The sequence below is a fragment of the Balearica regulorum genome, chromosome 3 (assembly GCF_011004875.1).
Source record: "Balearica regulorum gibbericeps isolate bBalReg1 chromosome 3, bBalReg1.pri, whole genome shotgun sequence".
In the NCBI taxonomy this organism is placed as follows: Eukaryota; Metazoa; Chordata; class Aves; order Gruiformes; family Gruidae; genus Balearica; species Balearica regulorum.
In genome coordinates, this window is record NC_046186.1 from 69,821,302 (window position 1) to 69,842,561 (window position 21,260).

Consider the following 21,260-nt stretch of genomic DNA (forward strand, 5'->3'; position numbering starts at 1 on the left):
CTGGAGTCTGCCTGTGCCAGTAATAGCCAGAACAGATCCTCTGGTGTGCTCTGGCCCCTTTGTTTCTTCTGCAAAAGTTACAGCAAAAGGCTAGATCGTGGCTGGGACTAGCCAAGAATTACGCCTATGGGGAGAACAACTGTGTAGAGAAACAACTGTATCTGAATGATTATTTTGTTTCTTGTCAAAAAAGCTTTAGAAATGACAGTGAAAACCATGGTGTTACAGCTTTCTGAACTCTGTGAAAAAGAGATACTTATTTGTGTTGTTTCCAGTTCAGTCGGTTTGTTAAAATGCCATTCCTCACTGCTTAGTCCACTATACTCTTATAGTCAAGAGCATCTCACTGTTGGTGGTAACATATTTTCCTGTTATTTTCTCCCACTCTCTCTTACCTTTAGTTTTGCATTTTCCAGTGAGGAGTTTGCCTAAGCTATCCCCACCTAATTCAAATATTTCCTGTCTTTTCTGTTCTGTAGTTATGTGGAAAATGTGATTCCCTCAAGGTACCATCATATTCCCATTGAAAAGTCTACCACCACTATGGAGAAGGGGTGAGGGGGTGGGAGGTAGGTAGGTAGTTAAGGGCAAAAGTGGTTTATGACTTTTTTTCCTCTGCTCTCCCTAGCCTGGGTATATATGTTGTCCCATTGACATCAAAAGTTTTGGCAGAATCAGAAATGGGGTTGCTGGCACGGCTACAGGAAGCTCATAAGAGTAGCAAAGGCAGGAGAAAGAAGCAGATTTTTTTTCCTGGGATTAACACACAGTTGGAGAGCTGTGAGATCTCAGTTAGAGAATGGGAGAACAAGTATTTACATTTCAGCTTAGAGTTGGTAAGATATGTTCTATGGGAAGTGGTTTTCAATGCAAAATGCTCTTTCTGCCAAACACTGCCGATTTCTGTATCTTTTACTGCTGGGAAACAATCAGCTTGATTTTTCACAGCTGCTTTTTGAAAAGTTCTGGATAATTTCACTTTTGTAGGCTTAAAGAGCATTAAAGTTGAGATTTCAGGCAGGCTCCTGTGTTGCTGCTGCAAGGTGGGGAGTCTCAATACCTTAATGTCTCCCACCTGTGGCAAGTTGGCCGACAGGAAGGTGGGAGCTGAAAATTGAGGAGGTGAAGAGCTGGCGTGCTGAACCTCTGGAAGCTTGTTCTTGTCTGTGATATCTCCTGTTAGTTAGAGGGAAATTCCAGATAAGTGGCATCAAGCCACAAAATTGCATTTTACTTTTCCTGAAACAGAATTTGTCAGTTATGACTTGCCTGATAGACTACTCTGTCTTCCTCACCCTAACCTAGAAGGTTTCTTTCTCTTGAATGTTAAAGTATCTCAGGGAAGAACTTCCATTTTCCTCAGGTCAGCACTTCTCTTCCACTTTCTCCACTGTGAAGTGAAAAAAACCCAGCAAAGTTAAACACAGTTTAACAAAGTTAATAAAGCTATACAGTACCACAGAATTTTTCCAGGAGTGCTCTGAAGCTTTAGCAGGCTGTGAGGCTTGTGAGTGAAGGGCATGGTGCAGGATCCCAGGAAGACTGATCCCTTCAGTGGCATCACTCTACAGAATTGCTTGTAGTTAATATTGCCAAGGGAAGGGAAACGTGTATAATGCACATGTTCCCCTGTATGCATGTACATGCTCATAAATGCACGCTATATGTAATATCCTTCCACTGTTACCATTTGTTCCTTACCACTAATCCTTCAGTAGGTCCTGAAGAAAAATGTATGTATTTTATCTTTAAAATAGGCTGAGATTAAGAAGTGCTGTAGCAGCATTTCAGTTTCCTAACTTGCATGCCTGAGACAGAAAGTGCTTAGCTTGAAGAGTACTGGTGGAAGAGATAACTTGCAATATTATATTTTGAAGTGATTTTGAATGCACCTGATGTTAGCTGTGTGACCTGGCTGGAAGAACTCACTCCAGAGTAGTGCTAGTGGGGCCCAACCTGTCCATGTTATTAAGAATTTTTGCCAGTGGAATATATCCATCATTAAAAACCTTCAGAGATTAACAAAGCTCAGAGTAGGAGCGGTACATTTGTCTTTGGTAGGCTGACACAGACAATCTGTTCATTTTTACACCAGGGCCTGAGCTTGTGTACTATGTGTTTTTTACATAAATTTTTACTTTGTGATGGAAAGCAAATATTTTGTAACAATTCAGTAGTGTGGTCTAGACAGCCAAGGTTTCATACGAGAAATCCATGTCACTGAAGTCTAAAAATACAGAATTGGTGAATGCCTGTGCTGCTGTTAGAGACTTGCCCATCTGCAGGTCAGTGCTCTGACTCCAGGTGCAAGGGAATTAAGCAATATCAAGTTCTGGGAAAATATGCTGTGAATGTTTGAATCTGGAGAAAAAGTCCAGTCTGTGCTTAAGCCTTGAGTCATGTTGCTTTATCTCTATTAGCCAGCCTTAATTTTCTCTCAGGTATTTTGTGGGGAAAACAATTAAGCAAACTACAGGTAGTGCTTTCTTCATTTACTTTTGTGGCATTAAGAGGCCTGTGAAATACCATAATGCACCATTTTGTGAGTGAGGAGAAATATATTTTCTTATCCCAGAACATTTTATTTAGGCTTGTTAATTGAGTGCTAGACATAATGCCTCTCCCCCTTTCAGATTTACAGCATCAATCTAGTGTGTTCAGTGGCAGCTTCAAGCCTGCAAATCGTGGGCTTTTGCTTTCTGAGCCTGGCTTAGGGGAACTCAGGACGTTGAAGGTAAAAGTCCAGATAGGTATCAGACAGTCTGGCCTCAATTTATAGGGGTTTATTGGCAGACATACTCCTTGTCAATAGCAGCAGTATCTGCTTCTATACAAAAGCACAATACTAAGGTTTGGGGTTTTTTTTAACTGTTGTGGGAGTTCACTGCTCATCAGTGTAAACAAAGATGGAGACAAAAATACTATATAACCCATAGCTGGCTCTATACAGACTGTAGGTTTCAGTCGCCCTTGTTTTCCAACTCCTTCCTGAAATCCCATTTAGCTGCTTCACTGTCGCTCCCTTTATCCACCCAATCTGAAGAATCTGGTACATTCCTCTCCCTCTGGAATTACCTGACCCTCTTCAGTCCTTTGGGGATGGGAGTGGTGGAAGAATAAGAAACAGAAGTGGAGTTTAAGGTTGCAATCTTGAAAGAATGCAGGAGCCGAATGCACGTTGCTGGTCAAGTGCATCGTCTGGGAGCATTTTGCTGGGCTCTTCTGACTTTGGCTCCATCTTCTTCTGTTCTGAGTATTATTGTTTTCCTTAACTTCACCCACAAGTCCATGAAAGATATCAGAATACTTAGCATGGAAGAAGAGTGTTCAGTGTGGGTGTTTTCTCATGCTTGCTGCTTTGTAGCCCTTTTAGGACACTAAGGAGCATCATGAGTTAGCCTCAAAAAATATCTGAAGCAGGGACCTTATGTCCCCCATGGCTTGACTATTTTTAAAGTTGCTGGATAGGATCAATGCATTTTTTTTTTCTTCTTATATACTCTTTCTTGGATATCTGGTAAAGGTCAATTTATCTCTCAAAGTGATACTGTGTACAGTCCTGATGGGTGATGTCTACAGCAGAGCTGAGCCAGTCCTGTGCAGGAGCTGGCTAATGAAACAAACAGCTGCTTCATCCCAAGAAAGTAGGCAGGAAGCTAGTTATAGTTACGAGCCTCATGGCATGAACCGACAGTTTTTGGGAAATACTACTGCCGTGTATTATGCCTTACACTTGCATTTTTTTCTATTTCCCGCAGCTTGTTAAATATACAACAGTTCTCCCTTTCCTCCTCCAACACTGTACCAATGTTGGAAGCTATATTTAGTTCTTGTCAAGTTACAGCAGGCTTTGTATAAATACAAAGTAGTGGAAAAAAGGCCAGCAACACAGTGAAGGCAAATATTTGTAGCATATCATAACCTTTCTTGTAACCTAAATATTTAGAAAGAACAGGGGTGTAGGAGGATGCTGTACTTTTTAAAACATGGAAAAGATAAGAAGCAGCCTTCTAAGTGTGCTGCCATGTTGGAGAAGTCTTTTTGCTGTGGCATGAGTGAGCAAAAGGACTTCTTCCTTTTGTTCAGAAAATGTTTGCTGACTGAAGATGATTTAGAAAAGTCAATGTTTAACTTTTCATTAAAAGAAAAAAGTACCCAGATAGTTTGACTGGCACATGGAGGTCTGCAGTTGAAAAGAACCACCACCACTATCCCTAGTGAAATAAAACCAAATGTTATCCCAGTGTATCTTGAGGGACTCATTAGCACCCTGAAAACACCAATAATTTTAAGATTTTCCTTTAGCAAACACTGGAGTAGAAAAGCTTGCGGTGTGGACTGTGGGACAAGAAGCGAGTTGTGCAGTCTGTTGCTGAAAATGGCCTTCTGCCAAAATGACCCTCTATATGCTGGGTATATTTTTAGTTTCTGACTGTTCATTTTTAACTTGTTTTATTCTGAAAAAATGTCTTTGCTTCAATTTTTATCTTACTTTATGCTATTTCATTCTCAGCATTTTACTAGATTTTCCTCTCTGTGATGGAAGATGGTGCTGCAGCTTGTGAGACATCAGAATAATTAAGGCAGAGATAATCAAGGCTTTGTTGTGAGGCACCACAAGCAAATTTTGTGCTGCGAACTCAAACTCAAGGGTTAGGCATCAGGCGCCTAACCTGGGTTAAATCAGGGCTCCTGCTTTAATCTGTTTTCTAGGGACCTTCTCTTGGAGCCCCTGAAATGTTTCTATGTTTTATTTCATTGTTCTTTAAAAAAAAAAAAATAAAAAAAAAAATTCTGTTTTTAATACTTACCAAAACCTGGCGATGCATCAGTACACCAAATAGAATTTGACCTGTGAGTTGCCAGATAGAAATATAATTCACTGGGTGCAGCATGCAGGGAAGGGTGAATGGGTGTAGATGCTATTAAAGTTACTTTCATTCAAATGTAGCATTACTGACAGTTATTCAAAGTCTGTGATATAAAAGCATTAAAGGAGCACTCCAGCAGTGGAAAGACATGCTTGTATCTGTTTGGATCACGACTTGATTCTTAAAAACATTTGAGTTTGGTAATATGTCTTTCTCATGTGCATTATTACCCTATAAATTACCCTAAAAATTGCCCTTGGTTTTAACTCTAATACTATTGCTTTTTGACTTGGCTCAGAGCCTTCCTGATGGCTGAACTTAACATTCCTGCTACCTGCTGCCACATTCACATTCTCATACCCAATTTACTCTTTTCTTTGCAGATCAGGAAAAATGTGATGATGATGAGATGGAGCGACTTTACAAATCATTAGAACAAGCAAGCCTGTCTCCCATTGGTGATCGTCGGCTGTCAACAAAGAAGGAGCTTAGGAAGTCATTTATCAAACGCAGCAAAAACCCCTCCATTAATGAGAAACTCCACAAAATTCGAATGCTGAACAGCACATTAAAGGTGAGGTTGCACAGCTAGCCAAGGAAAAGCCTGAGAGAAAGAAACAGTTTGGCTGAAAAAAGAGGCAAGACTATACTTCAGCCAAACTCTAATTACATATTTACTTGAAGCCCCAGAGAATTTGGTTAAGTTTTTAAAATTGTTTTCTACTTCATTCTAAATACTGATCTGTCTTTTGTTGTTCATTTTGAACTAGAAGCAGAGGCAATAGTTCATAAGGGACTCTTCTTGCAGAAGTTCCAGCCCATTTGGAAAATGTAATAAAGCTTCTCTTAGTTAGTTGGAAAACTTGCAAGCTCAGCTGAATGCACTAAACAAGGCAACCTTAAAAAAGGAAGAGCAGACAAAGTACGTTGATGATAAAGGACATGAAAATGAGCCTGAGCCAAAAAAAGTTTTCCTTATGTGATTATTGGAGAATGTACAGGATGTGCCAAAGCTATTGTAAAGACCTCCTGTAACTAAAATATTTTTAATAACATAAGCATCCTGCTTTTATGTTGGAAATGTATCATGAACTGGAGGGGTGGAGGGGTTCAGGGGACGTTCCATGAAAGGGCCAATAAATCTGTCTGGAATATGGGGATTTATGAGGCTGTTTACTCGCCAGCATCTAGTGTCTTGGGATTTCAAAGCCTGCTTCTGAATGGTGCTGAGGGGAATGGAAAGCTTAACCATAGCATTGAAATTGTAAGGAGAAGAAAGAATAAATGCAAACCTGGGGCTTCACTTGTTTCTTTTTGTATGCATTAGAAGCAGGAATTGAGTATCTTGTTTCAAATGGGTTTATTTGACTTCAGGCATTGTAAGATGGAGAAATGCATGTAAAAACTTCTCCTATCAGCACAATCATTGATTTTATTGTTATCTGCAATGGGAGGCTTGGCTTTGGCACCCTGGCCTGTGTTAAAATTCCTGAAGATACAGTTGAAAAGACGAGTGGGAATATAGGCGTTCTCTCAGGCTCCATATGAAACCTGGTGAAGTCTCTCCTCAGTATCAAAGAGTCTTCAGTGACATGGTACTGACTATAGCAGTATTAATCTGCATCAGCAATAAAGTGAGCCCACCATATAACAGAAAGTTAGTTTAAAAAGTATGCCTATTTTATGGGACAGGAAGCTAAATATAGAAACATACTGCAAAGTTTTCCCTGATAGGAGCCTCCCTAATAAATCTAAGAACCAGTTAATACAAAATGCAGTTGTATCTTGTGGGATAATCAATTTCATTAGTATGGAGCTGAATGGAAGCCTTACTGCCAGACGAGAGCAAGGAGGGCAGCTTTGCATTGATTTAGCGTGGGAGTATTGTATAAATTGTGATTAGCAGAGTTTATAACCCTAGGCTAGTCTAACACTTGCATGTAATATGGAAAAATCATTTTTGGAGTGTTCACAATGTATAAAGTGTGTTGAACTTTTTTTTGCTTTCTTCAAAGTAAGAAATTGGAGTATTGACAAGACAAATATAGCACAGACATTTTCTCACAGACACAAACAGAGTTCTATACACAGCAGTGTTTAAGTTAGCCTGTCTGAAAGGCAAATGCCTGCAGTGGGAAAGTGCCATATTCTTTGCATCAGTGGGATTATGTGCTTTTAAAGTCAATTATCTCAACGTATAACATGAGATATGAGATAATTGGAAATTATCTATTGGAAATTTAAAAATTAGGAAAGTTTTGTGTCTGATCCATATTTACTCTGCTTTGATTAAAACTCTTATTAGTTTTGGGAAGTGACTTATGTAAGATTCAGTGCAATTTTAATTTTGGGCTTTTGACTCCACATCTTTAACAACAGATTAATGTTGCTGCCATAATATATCATTAACAAAACATGCTTTGGATAGTTTGGAAGAGAGGGAAGCTGTGTGCAAATGCATCACAGGCTTAATGAATGTGGGAAATAGATTCAGTGGTACAGGAAAAATTCCACGGCATGGCTTTTAGCCCCCAAGTTTGTCTACTGGAAATACTTTTCTCTCCCTTCTCCTCTTCTTCTCTTAGGCTAGCTGCACATATGTCTGCATTAATGCCAGAAGCCTTCTTACAAAGGCTGGAACTAGGTCTTGAGGGTAGGATCTGTGTAAACCAACAGTTGAACAAGCTTTTGCATTTAAAAAGCGGCTCAGGCATCACAGGGATTACAGTAGTTGATAGTCCATTGAGTAGTAATGGGATATGGATGTGTAAACAGCTCATTGACACTATCAGGAAGTGTCATGAATGTGTGAGAGTATTTTCAAGGTGTTTTCAAGGCAGCCACTAGCACAGAGTGTCCTCAGGCATAATGAAACCAGTGGCAGCAGGAGAAGATGGTTAGAACTACTCCATTGCTTTCACACGCAGACTGGGGGGGAAAGGAGCCAGGCAAAAGCAGTAAAGGTTTGTTAGTGCAGCATGGTGCCTCCATTAAGAAATTGTAGCTGCTGACGAGGGCTTCTCTATCCTGTGGTCCACTGCATGGATAGGCAATAAGAGCTGGAAAAGCAAAGTGGTTGTTTGTGTCAGAAAATGTGAGGATATCAATAAATATAAATATCTGAAAGGAGGGTGTAGAGAAGACAGAGCCAGGCTCTTTTCAGTGGTGCACAGTGGCAGAACCAGAGGCAATGGGCCTGGAGATATGCAAAACCCATCTGGACATGATCCTAGGCAGCCTGCTCTAGGTGGCTCTGCTTGAGGAAGGAGGTTGGACCAGATGACCTCCAGAGGTCCCTTCCAACCTCAACCATGCTGTGATTCTGTGACATAAAGGGTCTCAGTGTCCCTATTATCAGTGACTGTTAACGTCTTACAATTGAACCAGGGCACCTGCACTGTATGGTCTGAGCTGCTCTCATCTAAAAGTGGAGACCAGATTTATTAGTAGTGGCTGGCGGTAGATGTATTAGCAGCCACATGTGCTCTAGCACTGCCAGTGCACGGATTATATATAAAATTATTTTCTGTCTATCTCCCAGAAAAGAGACATTTATAATGTGGCCAGGGAGTAAGTATTTTTTTGCGAAAGTTGGAACTGGTGTGAATTACAGAAATAAATGCTGTTGTGACTAGTTTCATGCAAGTACTAACTTGTGAGACAGCATAACAATGTCTACTTTTCACATGAATCCTCTATCATGAAGTTTTGCTAAGAATCCTATAAAATAAAAAATATACATGAGATCATAATCTTACCTTCAACTGGGACGAATTTCTGCTGGGACGAATTTCTGCTGTGGACTTAATTTTGATGATCTGTGTTCTAAAAATGGGAACAAGTTGCCAGGAGGATGGGTAATTGGCCATCTCCTTGCTACATGGTTCTCTAATGTTTCCAGAATGTTTTTGTTATGGACAATGAGCTTGACAGTTTCTGTGGGAAATAACCACTTGTTCTCTTCCTAGTGTAAGGAACATGACCTGGCCACAATTAACCAGTTACTAGAGGACCCAAAGTTGACAGCAATGAAGTACAGAGAGTGGAGGAACACAAACATCATGCTGGTCCAAGATATTTATCAGCAGCAGGAGGTCCAGGACGTGTCCACAGAGAATAGCAAGGAGCAAGAGGTGACTCCACAGACTATCACTGAAAGTGCTATCTGAGGCCATGGTTCAATGGTTCATGGCAAGATTTTTCCCCACGGGTCTTTATGTACAGGCACTTTAAATTGCTGCATTTTGAGGTTTGTTTTTTCCAAGTGTTCTTCGAAAGGAAAACAACCCCTTCTGCAAAGCTTTAATTCCTCTTGCAAAACTCATTTCACGTCAAGAAGGCGAATCCCCCAAGTTAAAAAAGCATGCCTGAACCTGGGCTGCGTACCTAAAAAGACTATTTTATGAAGCAGCGAAGAAATGTTTTTCCATCTTTGGAGTAGTAAATTAAATATATCCAACTCCTGGAAATCACAGAAGTGTATAGTAGGTACTGTATACGTGTGAGATCCTTGGGGTCATTTTAACCATGTAACTTACTGTTAAAGGAAGCTAAACCAATGCCAACAGGATGTAGTCTACTTTCTCCCTGTTTAGACTGTAAGGTAACCTGATGTATGCATTTTCATCTCTACATTCATTCAGTTTCACCACTCTACCAATTTAAACTGAGACAAATAGAATAGTAGTTATGCATGAGTTTATACTACAGACAGCTGTCAGGCACCCAGTTTGTGCTCTGCCTGATGTTTTATGAGTTTCAAATTTATTTATGAACCAGACCAAGGTACTGTCTTTCTACATGAAGAAGAGAAGGTCTCTCAATGTTTGCTAACATGTAATTTACTCTTCAGTGAGGCAGCTAATGCTTCAACAAGTTTCAACTTACCTTATGGACTTGGCAGAATTCCTTGGAAGATTATTTTCTTCTTTCTTATTTTTGACAGTTGTGAATATATAAGGTACAAGTTCATCCCGGATTACTACTTAGGAAGGTGATCAAGTTCACAAAGTAGAAGCTAAATAATTAAATTCCTGATGTGGACCTGAAAGTGTTGAAACATAGCTGAAAATATTTTTGTAAATATATGTCATTTTACGTCTTATATGAATGTGACTATGTACTGTATATATGTTTTATTTATATATTTATATATGCTGAATTTCCTAATGTAGATAGGCACACATGGACCAGGCCCACCCAGATGAGTGTGTTTACAGGTTCACTTGAAATGCGTCTTTGGTTTTTGTTCCATTGTGAATCACAGTAGTGGCTCTACAGCTGAGACTACGCTGGGACATCTGCTGCAACTTTTTCTTCTGTCTTTCTAGCTTTGAGTGTTAGATGAAGAAAAGCTGTACAACTTAGGGCAGCAAAATAAGTTTTCTAGAAATTTTCAGGATTTCCCTTTAGGCAAACAAAAATAAGTATCTTAAGAGGCTCTGCTGCAGGATCATAGCTTTTTGGCTTCATTGTCCTCAGTACAAGGTTTGGGGTTTTTGCCTTCCCATTGCCTGCGTGTGTGCAAGTATGAGGAACTTTGCAGAGTGCTGAATTTTGAAAAGCAACAATTAGCTCACCGTTCTCAAATTAATGCTGCTACAGGAACTGTGGCAATTGGCACCTCTGTTGACTATTTTGTAAAGATATTCTTTGTCATTAGTTTTTCAATATAGTTTATCTTTTAAAGCAAAATACACTATACAGATGCAGCCATATTCACTTGTCTTTATACATTATATGTTTTATCATGGCTTGACTGAGAAAACAAAAGTTAATAGTGTTAGTGGGAACATGTGAAATCTTTTCCACCTGAGTAGCGATAAGTCTGACTGCTGATATTGCATTTTTAACACTCAGCAGCTTCCCTTTTAAAATAGAGATATAGAATAATGTCTCAATGCATCAAAAAATGGTAGTTAAGGCTGTATTGAGTGTGAGAACTGAGGAGCAGATGGTAAGCTATAAGAAAGGGGAAACAGAAGGGAGGATGTAGGCTTCTTTGATACAGGCTTTAATGGGAGGGGGTCGGGGAAAATGAGGTCTGGTTGAATGCAGAAGCAGGGCTATGCTTGGGATAGCATCACTGTCTCAGGTGTAAAAGGGTTTAGGAGTGTGAGGGTAAGGACTGATTTGGGTCAGGAGTTAATAATTGGGGCTAGTCTGCTGGTGGGGAACAAATGTTAACTGAGACCTGGAAGTGGGTGACAGTGACTAAATGGGGAAGCAGACACAAACCCCAAGTTGGTTAAGAAGCAATTGTTTTCAGGAAATCGTCATATGAGCAATGGTTTCATCACTTCACTAATTCTAACTGGAAGTGTATAGAAATTAAGCAAGCTCAATACCTGGTGCAATTTGGTTTAGAGTAATTGCGTCTCAAAAATTGAGCCCATTTTAAGTTTGGGGTATTTTTAATCTTTCACCATTCCCAGACCCTCTGGACAGTGGACATCTGTGAATGTCCTGCTCCTAATTGAATTCTTCAAAGCAGAGGCGTAGGTAGGAGAGAGATAGCCCCTGAATTTGACATGATATCAATTAACCACCAAGAGCACACTGAAAATTAGAAGTGTAGGGATTAACCTGCTTGGCCCATCTTAATTTTAACTACTTGGCTCTAAACAATTGATAAATAATGGAGGTCAAATTACATGTATATTTTCTCTCACAAGTGTCAGTTCCTCATGAAACAAAGTGTGTAAACACCATTTATCTTCAAAAACATCTTCATTTAGATCTTAAAACAAGCACATGCTTAAATGGCCTGTTGAACTGGGCCAGACAAGTCAGTGCCTTGCAGTTCTGAGCAAAGTCCTAGTCAGCTCCGTTTGCTGAAGTTGATTTGCACTATACAAAGGAAAGCACTATGTGGCCTGCACATGCTGTGTTGGCTCTTTTCACACTGTGCTTGTATAAGCATATACAAAACAGGTTTCCCAAATATAGAAACAGACAAATGTCCTCAGGCTGCTCAAACTCTACTACTGGTTTTGACAGATTATGTAGCCTAAAATAGGTTTTAAATAACTCTCTCTCAGATGGTCAGTAGACACTTATTGGCGAACTATTGAGGTTTCGGAAACCTGCTGAGGATGGCCTGTAGCACGCTCTTAGAAAAGAACAGAAAGTTGTTGAATGTGGTTACTTTAATGCAGTTATTGTTTTAACAATTTTCTGTGTGTTCAAGAAAACAAATGTATGGGGTTTATGCAAGTGCAGTGCTGGGAGTATCTCCATTCTCTTCAGCTACTATTTAGACCTGAAACAAATGGAAAGCGTGGGAAACGTGAAGTGAAAATTGCAGCAAAGCAGGATTCATTGTCCGGCATTGCTAACTAACGTGAGAGTTTTCACCTGGTGCTGGGTTCACCACAAGAGGCTGCGCAGCAACGTGAAAGCCACGATTGGAGAAAGAAGCACAAGCTGGCAGCTGCAATTAGTGGATGCAGCGCGAAGCCACCTCGGCAGGAGAAACTTGGGCAACTTTGTGCTCCGCTCAGTGGTACTTGGTGTAAACGGTATCTGTTGGTCTGAATTTGGAAGGCCCGCACTATTGACGTAGTGTAAGTAAACTGTACATCCCCAGTGAATGTCCAAAAGTCTTTAACCATCTGTCTCATGGGACTTGTTTTATGTACTTTTTCAGGAGAAAGTGTGTGTGCATGGATGCGTGCACATGCACAGTTATTCCTCTGTCAGTAAAGCCTTTTGGTATTGGTGCAGTGAGTCCAGCTATGCAGATTTTGGAGTAACTAATAATAATATCTTATTTCAGCTGTTTCTGCAGCCTGTCTCTGTTGGCTTTTCTGGAAATTGAATCTGTTTTGGTGGTGTAGGTCTCACGAGCTACCAGAATGAGGTGGGATCCCATTTCCTTTCCTAAGATGGGAGAGGATTGATGTGGGGACTGTGAATTGTTGCATCTGCATCTAGTTCTGATGATTCACTCAATACTGTTTTTCACTTGACACAGGAATAAACAGGAATAAATAATGTGCTACAACCTTTCTCCTTTGCAAATAATATTCTTTTTGGAGGAAACCTTCACATTGAAAGAAAGGACTGTTTTGGGACAGCCAAGGAGGGAGGGGAAGAAAAGAGGTGGTATTTGATTTAGAACTATGTAGAATTTAAGAATTTTGAATTATTTCTAACTAGGAAAAATTATGGGCATGCTGTGTCTATTGTGTGAGCCTGTAAGCTTACATGTCTATTAGAGACTTAATATAAAAAACTTGTGTTGTTTAACTCTCAAAGTATCAAAGGAGTCCATGTAAGCATACTTCTATGCGAGGAACTCCATGTACTGTGGTTGAAGTTTGAGGTTTGGGCTTTTTTTGTTGTTTTACTTGTTTGGTGGTACAAAAGTGACCAATTGCAATGAAGGCCTGGGCTTACTTCATTTGTGTGAGACATATCTTTCTGTTAACAGGAAGCCAAAGTGGTTTTCTTGTAGTAGTAGAGCCAAAGCGCTATTTCCTGTTTTGTGTGGGGCATTTTGAAGCAGCAGACATTTTAGGATGTCAGTCAGCATTGCCTTGCTGGCTTGAAGATTTGTCCCATTTCGATCTGCTTCAAGCTGCCACATTCTTGCATTTTTAAGAACTGCCTTCGTTATTAAATAAAAGAAAAAATAAGGTGAAAAAGGAAAAGCAAAAACAGAACAGAAATGCTCTGAGCTAAGATCAGGCTCAAATTCTTGTCTCTGTGCATAAGGGTAATGGGAGCTAAGCTTGCCAAAAGCTAGGCATTTCAACACTGAAAAAAAGATTGTCAGGTGTTGAGGAGAGTATTACATTCCTTGAAATTTGCAATGGGAGAAGTTCCAAGATCTGTCTGCTCTGGAAAAATGAATATTTTTCTAATTTATTTTCTCCTGGTAAAAATCCAAAGGGAGTGGTTTATAAGCTGGCAGAAAGTTAAAAATGAAATATGCACGTAATTCATTGACAGTTCATCAACCTTGATGCATTACCTTGAAATGATTGACTTTAGATAAGTCAGCCTTTAATGCAGAAAAACCATTTCTTTGGGAAACCATTGTAGCTACTGCAGTGTCTGAGGAAGATGTAGCCTATCTGGCTCACATGAGGTCCATTTTGAGGATGTAGGTGTATGGCATTTCTATAGGGCAAATAGCTTATGTCATCATACCTAGCTTAGGAACTGTGTGAACTCTAACACTTGGTGAGTCCTAGATGCCTTAGGACCTACCCAAATTATTCTGACTCCTGAAGTAGCTTATGGTGGTTTTGCCTTCTCCCACCTAAAAGTAAAGAAGAGAGGATATGAAAACATGTCTCCCACTCTCATGTGAAGACAAACTAGCACTAGTCTAGCAAAGATTCAGGTAGGTCACTTTATTTGTGAACATTTAGCAAAATAACTAACCTGGTGAAATGCCATATGTGCATACTAATAGCAGTGCTCTTGTACAAAGCTGTCAGTGCTGAGGACTGGCCAAAAGGAGGAATGGGAGGGGGTCTGTTTCAGTGCCCTCTGTGTAGACAGGGAAAGCCATGCATAGAGGAGTATTTGCAAGGCAGGAGCAGGGCCTGCAGCACCATGAAGGTATGTGAAATCCCAATTTGGTATTTTATCTGCTGAGTCTGTTTTTTTTTTTTCACTGGTTTCAAACTCAAAGCACAATGTTTGCACTCAGCGCTGCCTTTTTACTGCTTGTTGCCCACACATGTGACTTGATTTTAATGGAATGATACACACATCTTGCAAAATGAGAGCCTTATGTTTGCACTTGTCAATTAAACACTGAAATGAGAGAATATTTTGCTCAGTCTTTTTTTTACTTCTCCCTGTGGATTTTTCAGTTTACTGCCATATAATAAAATAAGGATTTGCTGGTTCTTTAAACAAGCAATTTCCCCTTGGGACTAATATTGCTATTAAGTTGAATACACTGGAACCAGGAAGTCAATGAATGGTTTGACTGAGGAATGCCTTCCACTAGTTGGCAATGTAATTTTTGAAACTGCTGTTAAATTAGTTAATTCTCTTTAATTGGTTGCTGTAGCCACCCTTAAGGAAGGATGGTCTCTTCTGACAGGTGTAGGATGCTGTTGGATTTTTGGATTTTTTTTTTTTATTTTTTTATTTTTATTTTTTTTTCTCTCACAGAGCAGCCTGTTTCAATTAAAAGAGGATTGGGATCTTTGTCAAAAGAATTTCAGTTTAGCTGGACAGGCCAGCCACAGTGAAGGTGTGTTTCCTAAGAAATGAGCTTGCCCAAGGATTTGTCTGCCCTGAAGAAAGAATGTCCCTGTCCCTCTCTGTCCCCTCAATCTCCTACATGCTCCCACTGCTTGCCCTGGGCTAATCTGCTCATCATGTGCACCTCTGTCAGCTCAGCCGAGTCAGGCAGCATGGAGCAAACGCAGCAAGCCGGATAGTTGTCTGTTGTGATGGTGAATAAAATTGGCTTATGGAGAGGTTCAGTGCCTGCCAGAGCCCTCACAAGGGAGGCAGCTGGATTGTGTAGGCGGAAGCAGAAGGAAGAAGAGCTGCGTGAGCGGGAGGGAAGAGGGATACCTCTTCCTTTTAGGAGAGAGCATTAGCTTGACTCAGCTTCCCAAAAAGCTATAACTTCACTTTCACCAAGTGATGATTTCCCTTTTCTCCCCCTGCAACACGTGGTTGTGGAGACACCCCGCGGGAACAGGTTTCATGTGGGGTTTACTGTGATCTCAGCTTGCGCTCTTGCTTTCCATGCCTCATGCATGGCCGAATGTTTTGTTTCTGGGCATGAAAGCTAAACTGTACAAAACACAATGGTATGTTTCCTTAGGATCCTTCCTGGCATGCTCGCTGCAGGGATGCTGGTGCAGGCATGAGAGAGGCAGTGATTGGGGCTGTTGCACCATACGTGCACCGGTCTACGCTAGCTATGAAACTGTACCTCACTGGCTTGGACTGCTTCTTGTTTTCCTCTGGCTTTTGATTTACACCCTTCTGTGCTAGTACAAAATATAACCAGTTCCAGAGTTTTATAAGAACAGAAATGAGTTGGTCATTGTGATTTTGACATTTGCCTTTTATCTGCTTAAAAAAAATGCTGGGCTTCATCAGGCTTCCAGACAGTCCTTGTGAGCTTGGGGTCAGTATGTTCACTGGCAACACAGAGGGCAAAGGCGCAATTCTTGGCACCTGACCCTATTTCATCACTTCACATTTTGGAAAGGCTCAGTTGTCATTCTTCTGATATTATCATGGGCTGTTTCTTATTGCTGGAAGAAAATACCTGCTGTCAGGGGGGAGTGTTCCTGTAGTATCTTCCTGTGCTCAAGAAATGACCTAGTTGTCACTAGGGGATGTTTAAAATTGTCTGACAGAAGCCTTGGTAGTACATGGAATACTATGCATGGTGACAAACTGCTCTGTTATTTTGATGGGGAAACGTGTATCTTTCCTCTTTCCTCTCTCCTCTTCTGTGTAGAGTGGTGTCAGTCTTGGGCAGACACATAAATCCTCCTTGTATTGCCGGTGGGAAAACACAGCTTCTTGCAAACAGGTCTCAGCAAGTTTTTCTGATGGAGAAAACTGATCCCTTAGCACAGCCCGCTGGCTGTTAGTGAGACAGCAAGCAAGGGAGAAAAGCACAGGTTTATATGTAAGAGGGGAAGTAAAAGTGTTACTGCTGTAGGCATGATGATCTCAGTCTACATCTGAGCAAGTTTTACAGTGAGGTGGCAGCATTTGCTGCAGGTGGAAAACTGGACATGCTGTCTAGCACACCAGCCCTCTCCAGACCTGAAACAGAAACAGTAAACTGAAGCCAAGTATAGTCTGAGGATAAAAATGCTTTGTGAGGAAAAACAAGTTAATGCCTGAGGGACCAAGACAGACACTAGGAAATGAGAGGTGGTAAATCATCTGGTGGGGGGCAAAGGAGTAATTACTGCCTTTGAGAAAATGAGGGGCATGAGATCAGTGGAAACCCACAACCTGTCATACAACTGATGTCCCAGAGGGGATGATTTTTAGTATCTGGTTATTTAATATCCATGAATCTCAGCCAGTAACTTGTTAAAGCTGTTTTGGAGACTGCCATAAAAGACAAGAGTTGAGAGGTTGGAGGTTGTTTTGTGGAAAACGTTCTTATGCTGATGTTAAGCACCGTGGCATGTTTATGTCCCTCATGAAATGTCTGCACAAGTCTGGTAAAACCCAAAAGCCACCATCACAGGGTGGCACGGGAAGACAACTGAAAATTCAGAAGCATCTCCAATGTCCTCAGCCCTTGCGACAGCAGCCATGTCCTAGTAATCTATGGGCCTATCTGTTGCTGAAGTAGAAGGTATGTTTCTATGGTGCCTTTTCTTAAATCTTATTTTTATTACAGACAGTAAATTCAGTTCACCTTGGCTAGGACTTAAGTTCATAAATTACAGCAGTGATGAAGATGACCCTGGTGGTGGTGTCCTTTCCTGTGTAACTTGAAAATTTCACTGAACAAATGCCAGGAGGAGCCCCAAATAAGATTTCATACTGCTGTGAAACGCACACATCACCTTACCAGCTTGTAGTGATAGTTCATCATGAGCATCATTTGTTTTCTGTGAAAGAATTTATTCTGCTCATCTTGCTGATGACAAGTTGAGGGAATTTGGGTGACTGCATCTTATGTGCTGTTTCTGAACTGTGTTTTCTAATGCACAAAAAAAGATGAACCGTGGTGCTGATACTGGTTGGAAGAAGCAGGTGAGAGCCTCAGGACTGAGGCAGCAAACAAAGCTCAGCACTTTGGAGACAGTGATGTAAATGATGTATATGTCTTGAAAAGGGGATGTGGGAATCTCACTCATTAAATAAAGGAAGGAAACTACTCTCATGAGGAATCACAACAATGACGAAGGCAGAGTTTCCGTGACAGCATTGTTCATACAAAAAATCTGAGTGTGAAGCAACTCCTGGGAACAAAGTCCAGATGCAGGAAGGTGTTGGCTGGTTTGGGAGCATGGCTGCTCTGAGTCATCACAGGGCAACCTGGTCGGGCCATAGCCCAGGCAGGCCTGCGTGCTGGGCCAGGTGAATGAGAGATGACATGGCCAGGCCTTTCCTCCAGACGTTAGCACCCATGCTAGCTGTTCTCTGACATTATGCCGATTTGTGGATTTGGGCCCAGCTTAGATCACCTGGTCTAGTTCTGCATTTTTATTTCTGCTTGAGAACATCTGCTGTAGGGTGCAGGATGGCAGTGGCTCCAGTGCCTCGTTTATTGGCTTCATCCTGTGAAAGCCCTGGACTGTAGCTGTGTCTAAGGCTGGCCAGGGTTTCTTGTCCATATTTCAGTGTTGGTCCAATTGCTTTTGCTGATAAAAATTAGTCTAAAGTTAAGATTAGCTTTTGTGTCAGAGAAAGCATGACTTAATATTGAGTGCAGGAGAGATCGCAGAGCTAAGGGAGCACCGCATCATGCACCTATCTTTGCTTTATTTCTAGCTGTGGCCCTCGTGTGTGCCAACAGGACGCTCATGATTGAATTTAGGCTTAGACCATGACCAGGTTCAGGACAGAAATAATTTAGGATCTCTATTACAAGATCCTTCTTGAACAAATGGGATCGATTTAAGATAGAAGATCCAAGGGTAGACAGAAACTTCTCTCTAGGGTTGCATTCAGTTTGGCATAGTGAGAGCTGAAGGTACAGATTATTTTCCAGGTAGCAGAAAAAGCTGAGAGGATATTTTAGGGTTAGCAAAGGCTGTTGCCTTTCTTTTAATTTTGATTTGGAGTTGGGTGGCATTCTCAGATTAGGGTGACAACTAACATTTGGGCTATGGTTAGGCCATGTGCTGACATTTGCTTCTTAGTCTCTGCCCGTCCTAGACCTGTTCTACCTGTGCCCTAATTGTCACTTTTATCCGTAATAGCCTTAAATGTAACTCGGTGGTTCTTTCTACACCCAGCACTACTGCAGGCGCATCAGTCCTTGATTACATGAATGTTATCCCTCAGTAGACAGAGACTGACTACTGCTTCAAAGACCATAAATATTCCCCTAAACTTTTGTCTCAATTCTAGAGGGCAGTTTTGTGCCTTGACAAAGATGGAGCCAGAAAGCAGAAATCCTGGATCAGCTCTCACAGAGAAGTCACAGTTTGACTGTGTAAGAAAAAAGGTTGCATAATTGTTCTTTTCAATGTACATGGGGACTGGCAAAAAGAACGGAGATACTGACTGAAGTGAAACCTAACTTGCACAGCCTTGGAGAGGGGTGTCTGGCTTGCGTGTCTTCAGGTGACCTCAGCTTCTTCCTGCTAAGTAAAGAGACTTTGATTGCTTTCTGAGGACAGAACTTCACCTGTAGATGTGGATATACTGAAAACTGCTATATTTGATACATTCACGTTGTCAGAATGAGTTTTAGAGTTTCTGGTGGATCTTTTCTTAAATGCACTTAGCTAGAAGGTGGGACTAGGTTGGGTCTGGTTCAGGTAGAGAGGCAGAGAAGCCCAGCAGAACCTCAAGGAGTCTGGACCACATGGAGCCACTGGGAGGTAGTTCATAGGTGGGGTTGTCATGAAAGGGCTACCTTTTGACTTCCACCTTCCTGTTAGGAACTCTTCTGTAGAAAAATTGTGCTGTAGAAAATAAGAAAAAAAATTATATATTTGGATATTTTAGAACCACAAAAGGAGACAGCAGTGTAGCCCTTTTGCTATTTATGTTCTACAGCCATTCCATGCTCTTAGTCTGGCCCTCCTGCCCTGCTCCCTAAATGATGGTCAGTGTTTCTTTTGGCAGCAAAGGTAACACTGTATGAAAAGAAGTGATGTATATGACATGGCACTGGTTGGTCAGGCAAGCTAGAAGTAGCAACGCAACATAATGTGTTTTCACCCCGTAAGAATGAGTCTGGTATACTCTGAACAATAATAAATTTCCTGTCTGTAATTTTGTTGTGCAGAGGAAATGCATATAGGTGGAAAAGATAATTTAAGGTGTGCAATGTTGAATGTAGATTTGAAGGACCAAAGTTCAATTTCTGGTCACAGATAACACATTTAGTTTTGATTAAATCACTCCTACCCAGTCACTCAGTCCCCTGTTTGCGACTTGGTGATGAGACGTGTCTGCTGCAGGGGGCTGTAAATCCAGCAGTGCTACTCCACTGATTAAATAGAGGATGACATAGAGTTGCTGATACAGGCTATGACAATCAGCGGTAACATGGTAAATCTTACACATCTTGAGGACTGATGATCTATAAGTGGGTTGCTGCTGGGAATACGGAATTTTACAATAGTTTGGGTTGGAAGGGACCTTTAAAGGTCATCTAGTCCAACCCCCCTGCAATGAGAAGGGACATCTTCAATGAGATCCGGTTGCTCAGAGTCCTGTCCAGCCTGGCCTTGAATGTTTCTAGGGATGGGGCATCTACCACCTCTCTGGGCAACCTGTTCCAGTGTCTCACCCTCATTGTAAAAAAATTTCTTCCTTACATCTAGTCTAAATCTAACCTCATTTAGTTTAAAACCATTACCCCTTGTTCTATCACTACAGGCCCTGCTACAAAGTTTGTCCTTTTTTATAGGCCCCCTTTAAGTACTGAAAGGCTGCAATTAAGTCTCCCCGGAGCCTTCTTGTCTCCAGGCTGAACAATCCCAGCTCTCTCAGTCTGTCCTCATAGGAGAGGTGCTCCAGCCCTCTGATCGTTTTTGTGGCCGTCCTCTGGACTCGCTCCAACAGCTCCATGTCCTTCTTATGTTGGGGCCCCCAGAGCTGGATGCAGTACTCCAGGTGGGGTGTCACTAGAGCGGAGTAGAGGGGCAGGATCACCTCCCTCAACTTGCTGGTCACACTTCTTTTGATGCAGCCCAGGACATGGTTGGCTTTCTGGGCTGCAAGCGCACATTGCTGGGTCATGCTGAGCTTTTCATTCACCAACACCCCCAAGTCCTTCTCCGCTGGCACCCTGTGGAGTGAGGCTCAACAGCTGAACTCCTTGTCTTTTTGGCTTTATCATTACTTAAGTCAAAGCAGTGTGAGGAGGCTTACCTTACAGGCATCTAACTCTCATTTTTAATAATGTGAGATTACTTTAGAAATCCATATCAGGCCCTTCCATGTCTCCAAATTAACAGAAAAAAATAGTGCGTCGATGGCAGATTGTGTCATGGGCAAAACAATCTCGACTAATTCTTGCCAATTAACACAAACTTTTCATCAGGATTCAGGTACTGAAGAAAAACTCTGGAAATCAACTAAAATGTGCCAGCTGCAGTGGTAAAAATACTACTTCAGCGGCCTCAGGTGGGTCCCTGCCCCCCCAGCTTGGGTTGCCTGTAGCCATGGTCCCTTGGGGGTGTCCTTGTTCTTCTTGCTACTTATTATTCACTGGGTTTTGGTTTGGTTTGGGGTTTTTTGGGT

The 21,260-nt window shown here is 41.3% G+C and overlaps 1 protein-coding gene across 3 annotated transcripts in view; it reads left to right on the forward strand.

Annotated features, from left to right (window-relative positions):
* IPCEF1 (interaction protein for cytohesin exchange factors 1) overlaps positions 1-12,880 on the forward strand; it is a 62,983-nt gene extending 50,103 nt beyond the window's left edge. For all 3 annotated transcript variants that reach the window (XM_010303311.2, XM_075748376.1, XM_075748377.1), the window contains 2 exons: positions 5,255-5,445; positions 8,840-12,880. In XM_010303311.2, the coding sequence (XP_010301613.1) occupies positions 5,255-5,445; positions 8,840-9,040 (392 nt within the window). In that variant the 3' untranslated portion in view covers positions 9,041-12,880. The remainder of the gene's footprint in view (positions 1-5,254; positions 5,446-8,839) is intronic.
* Positions 12,881-21,260: the final 8,380 nt, after the last annotated feature.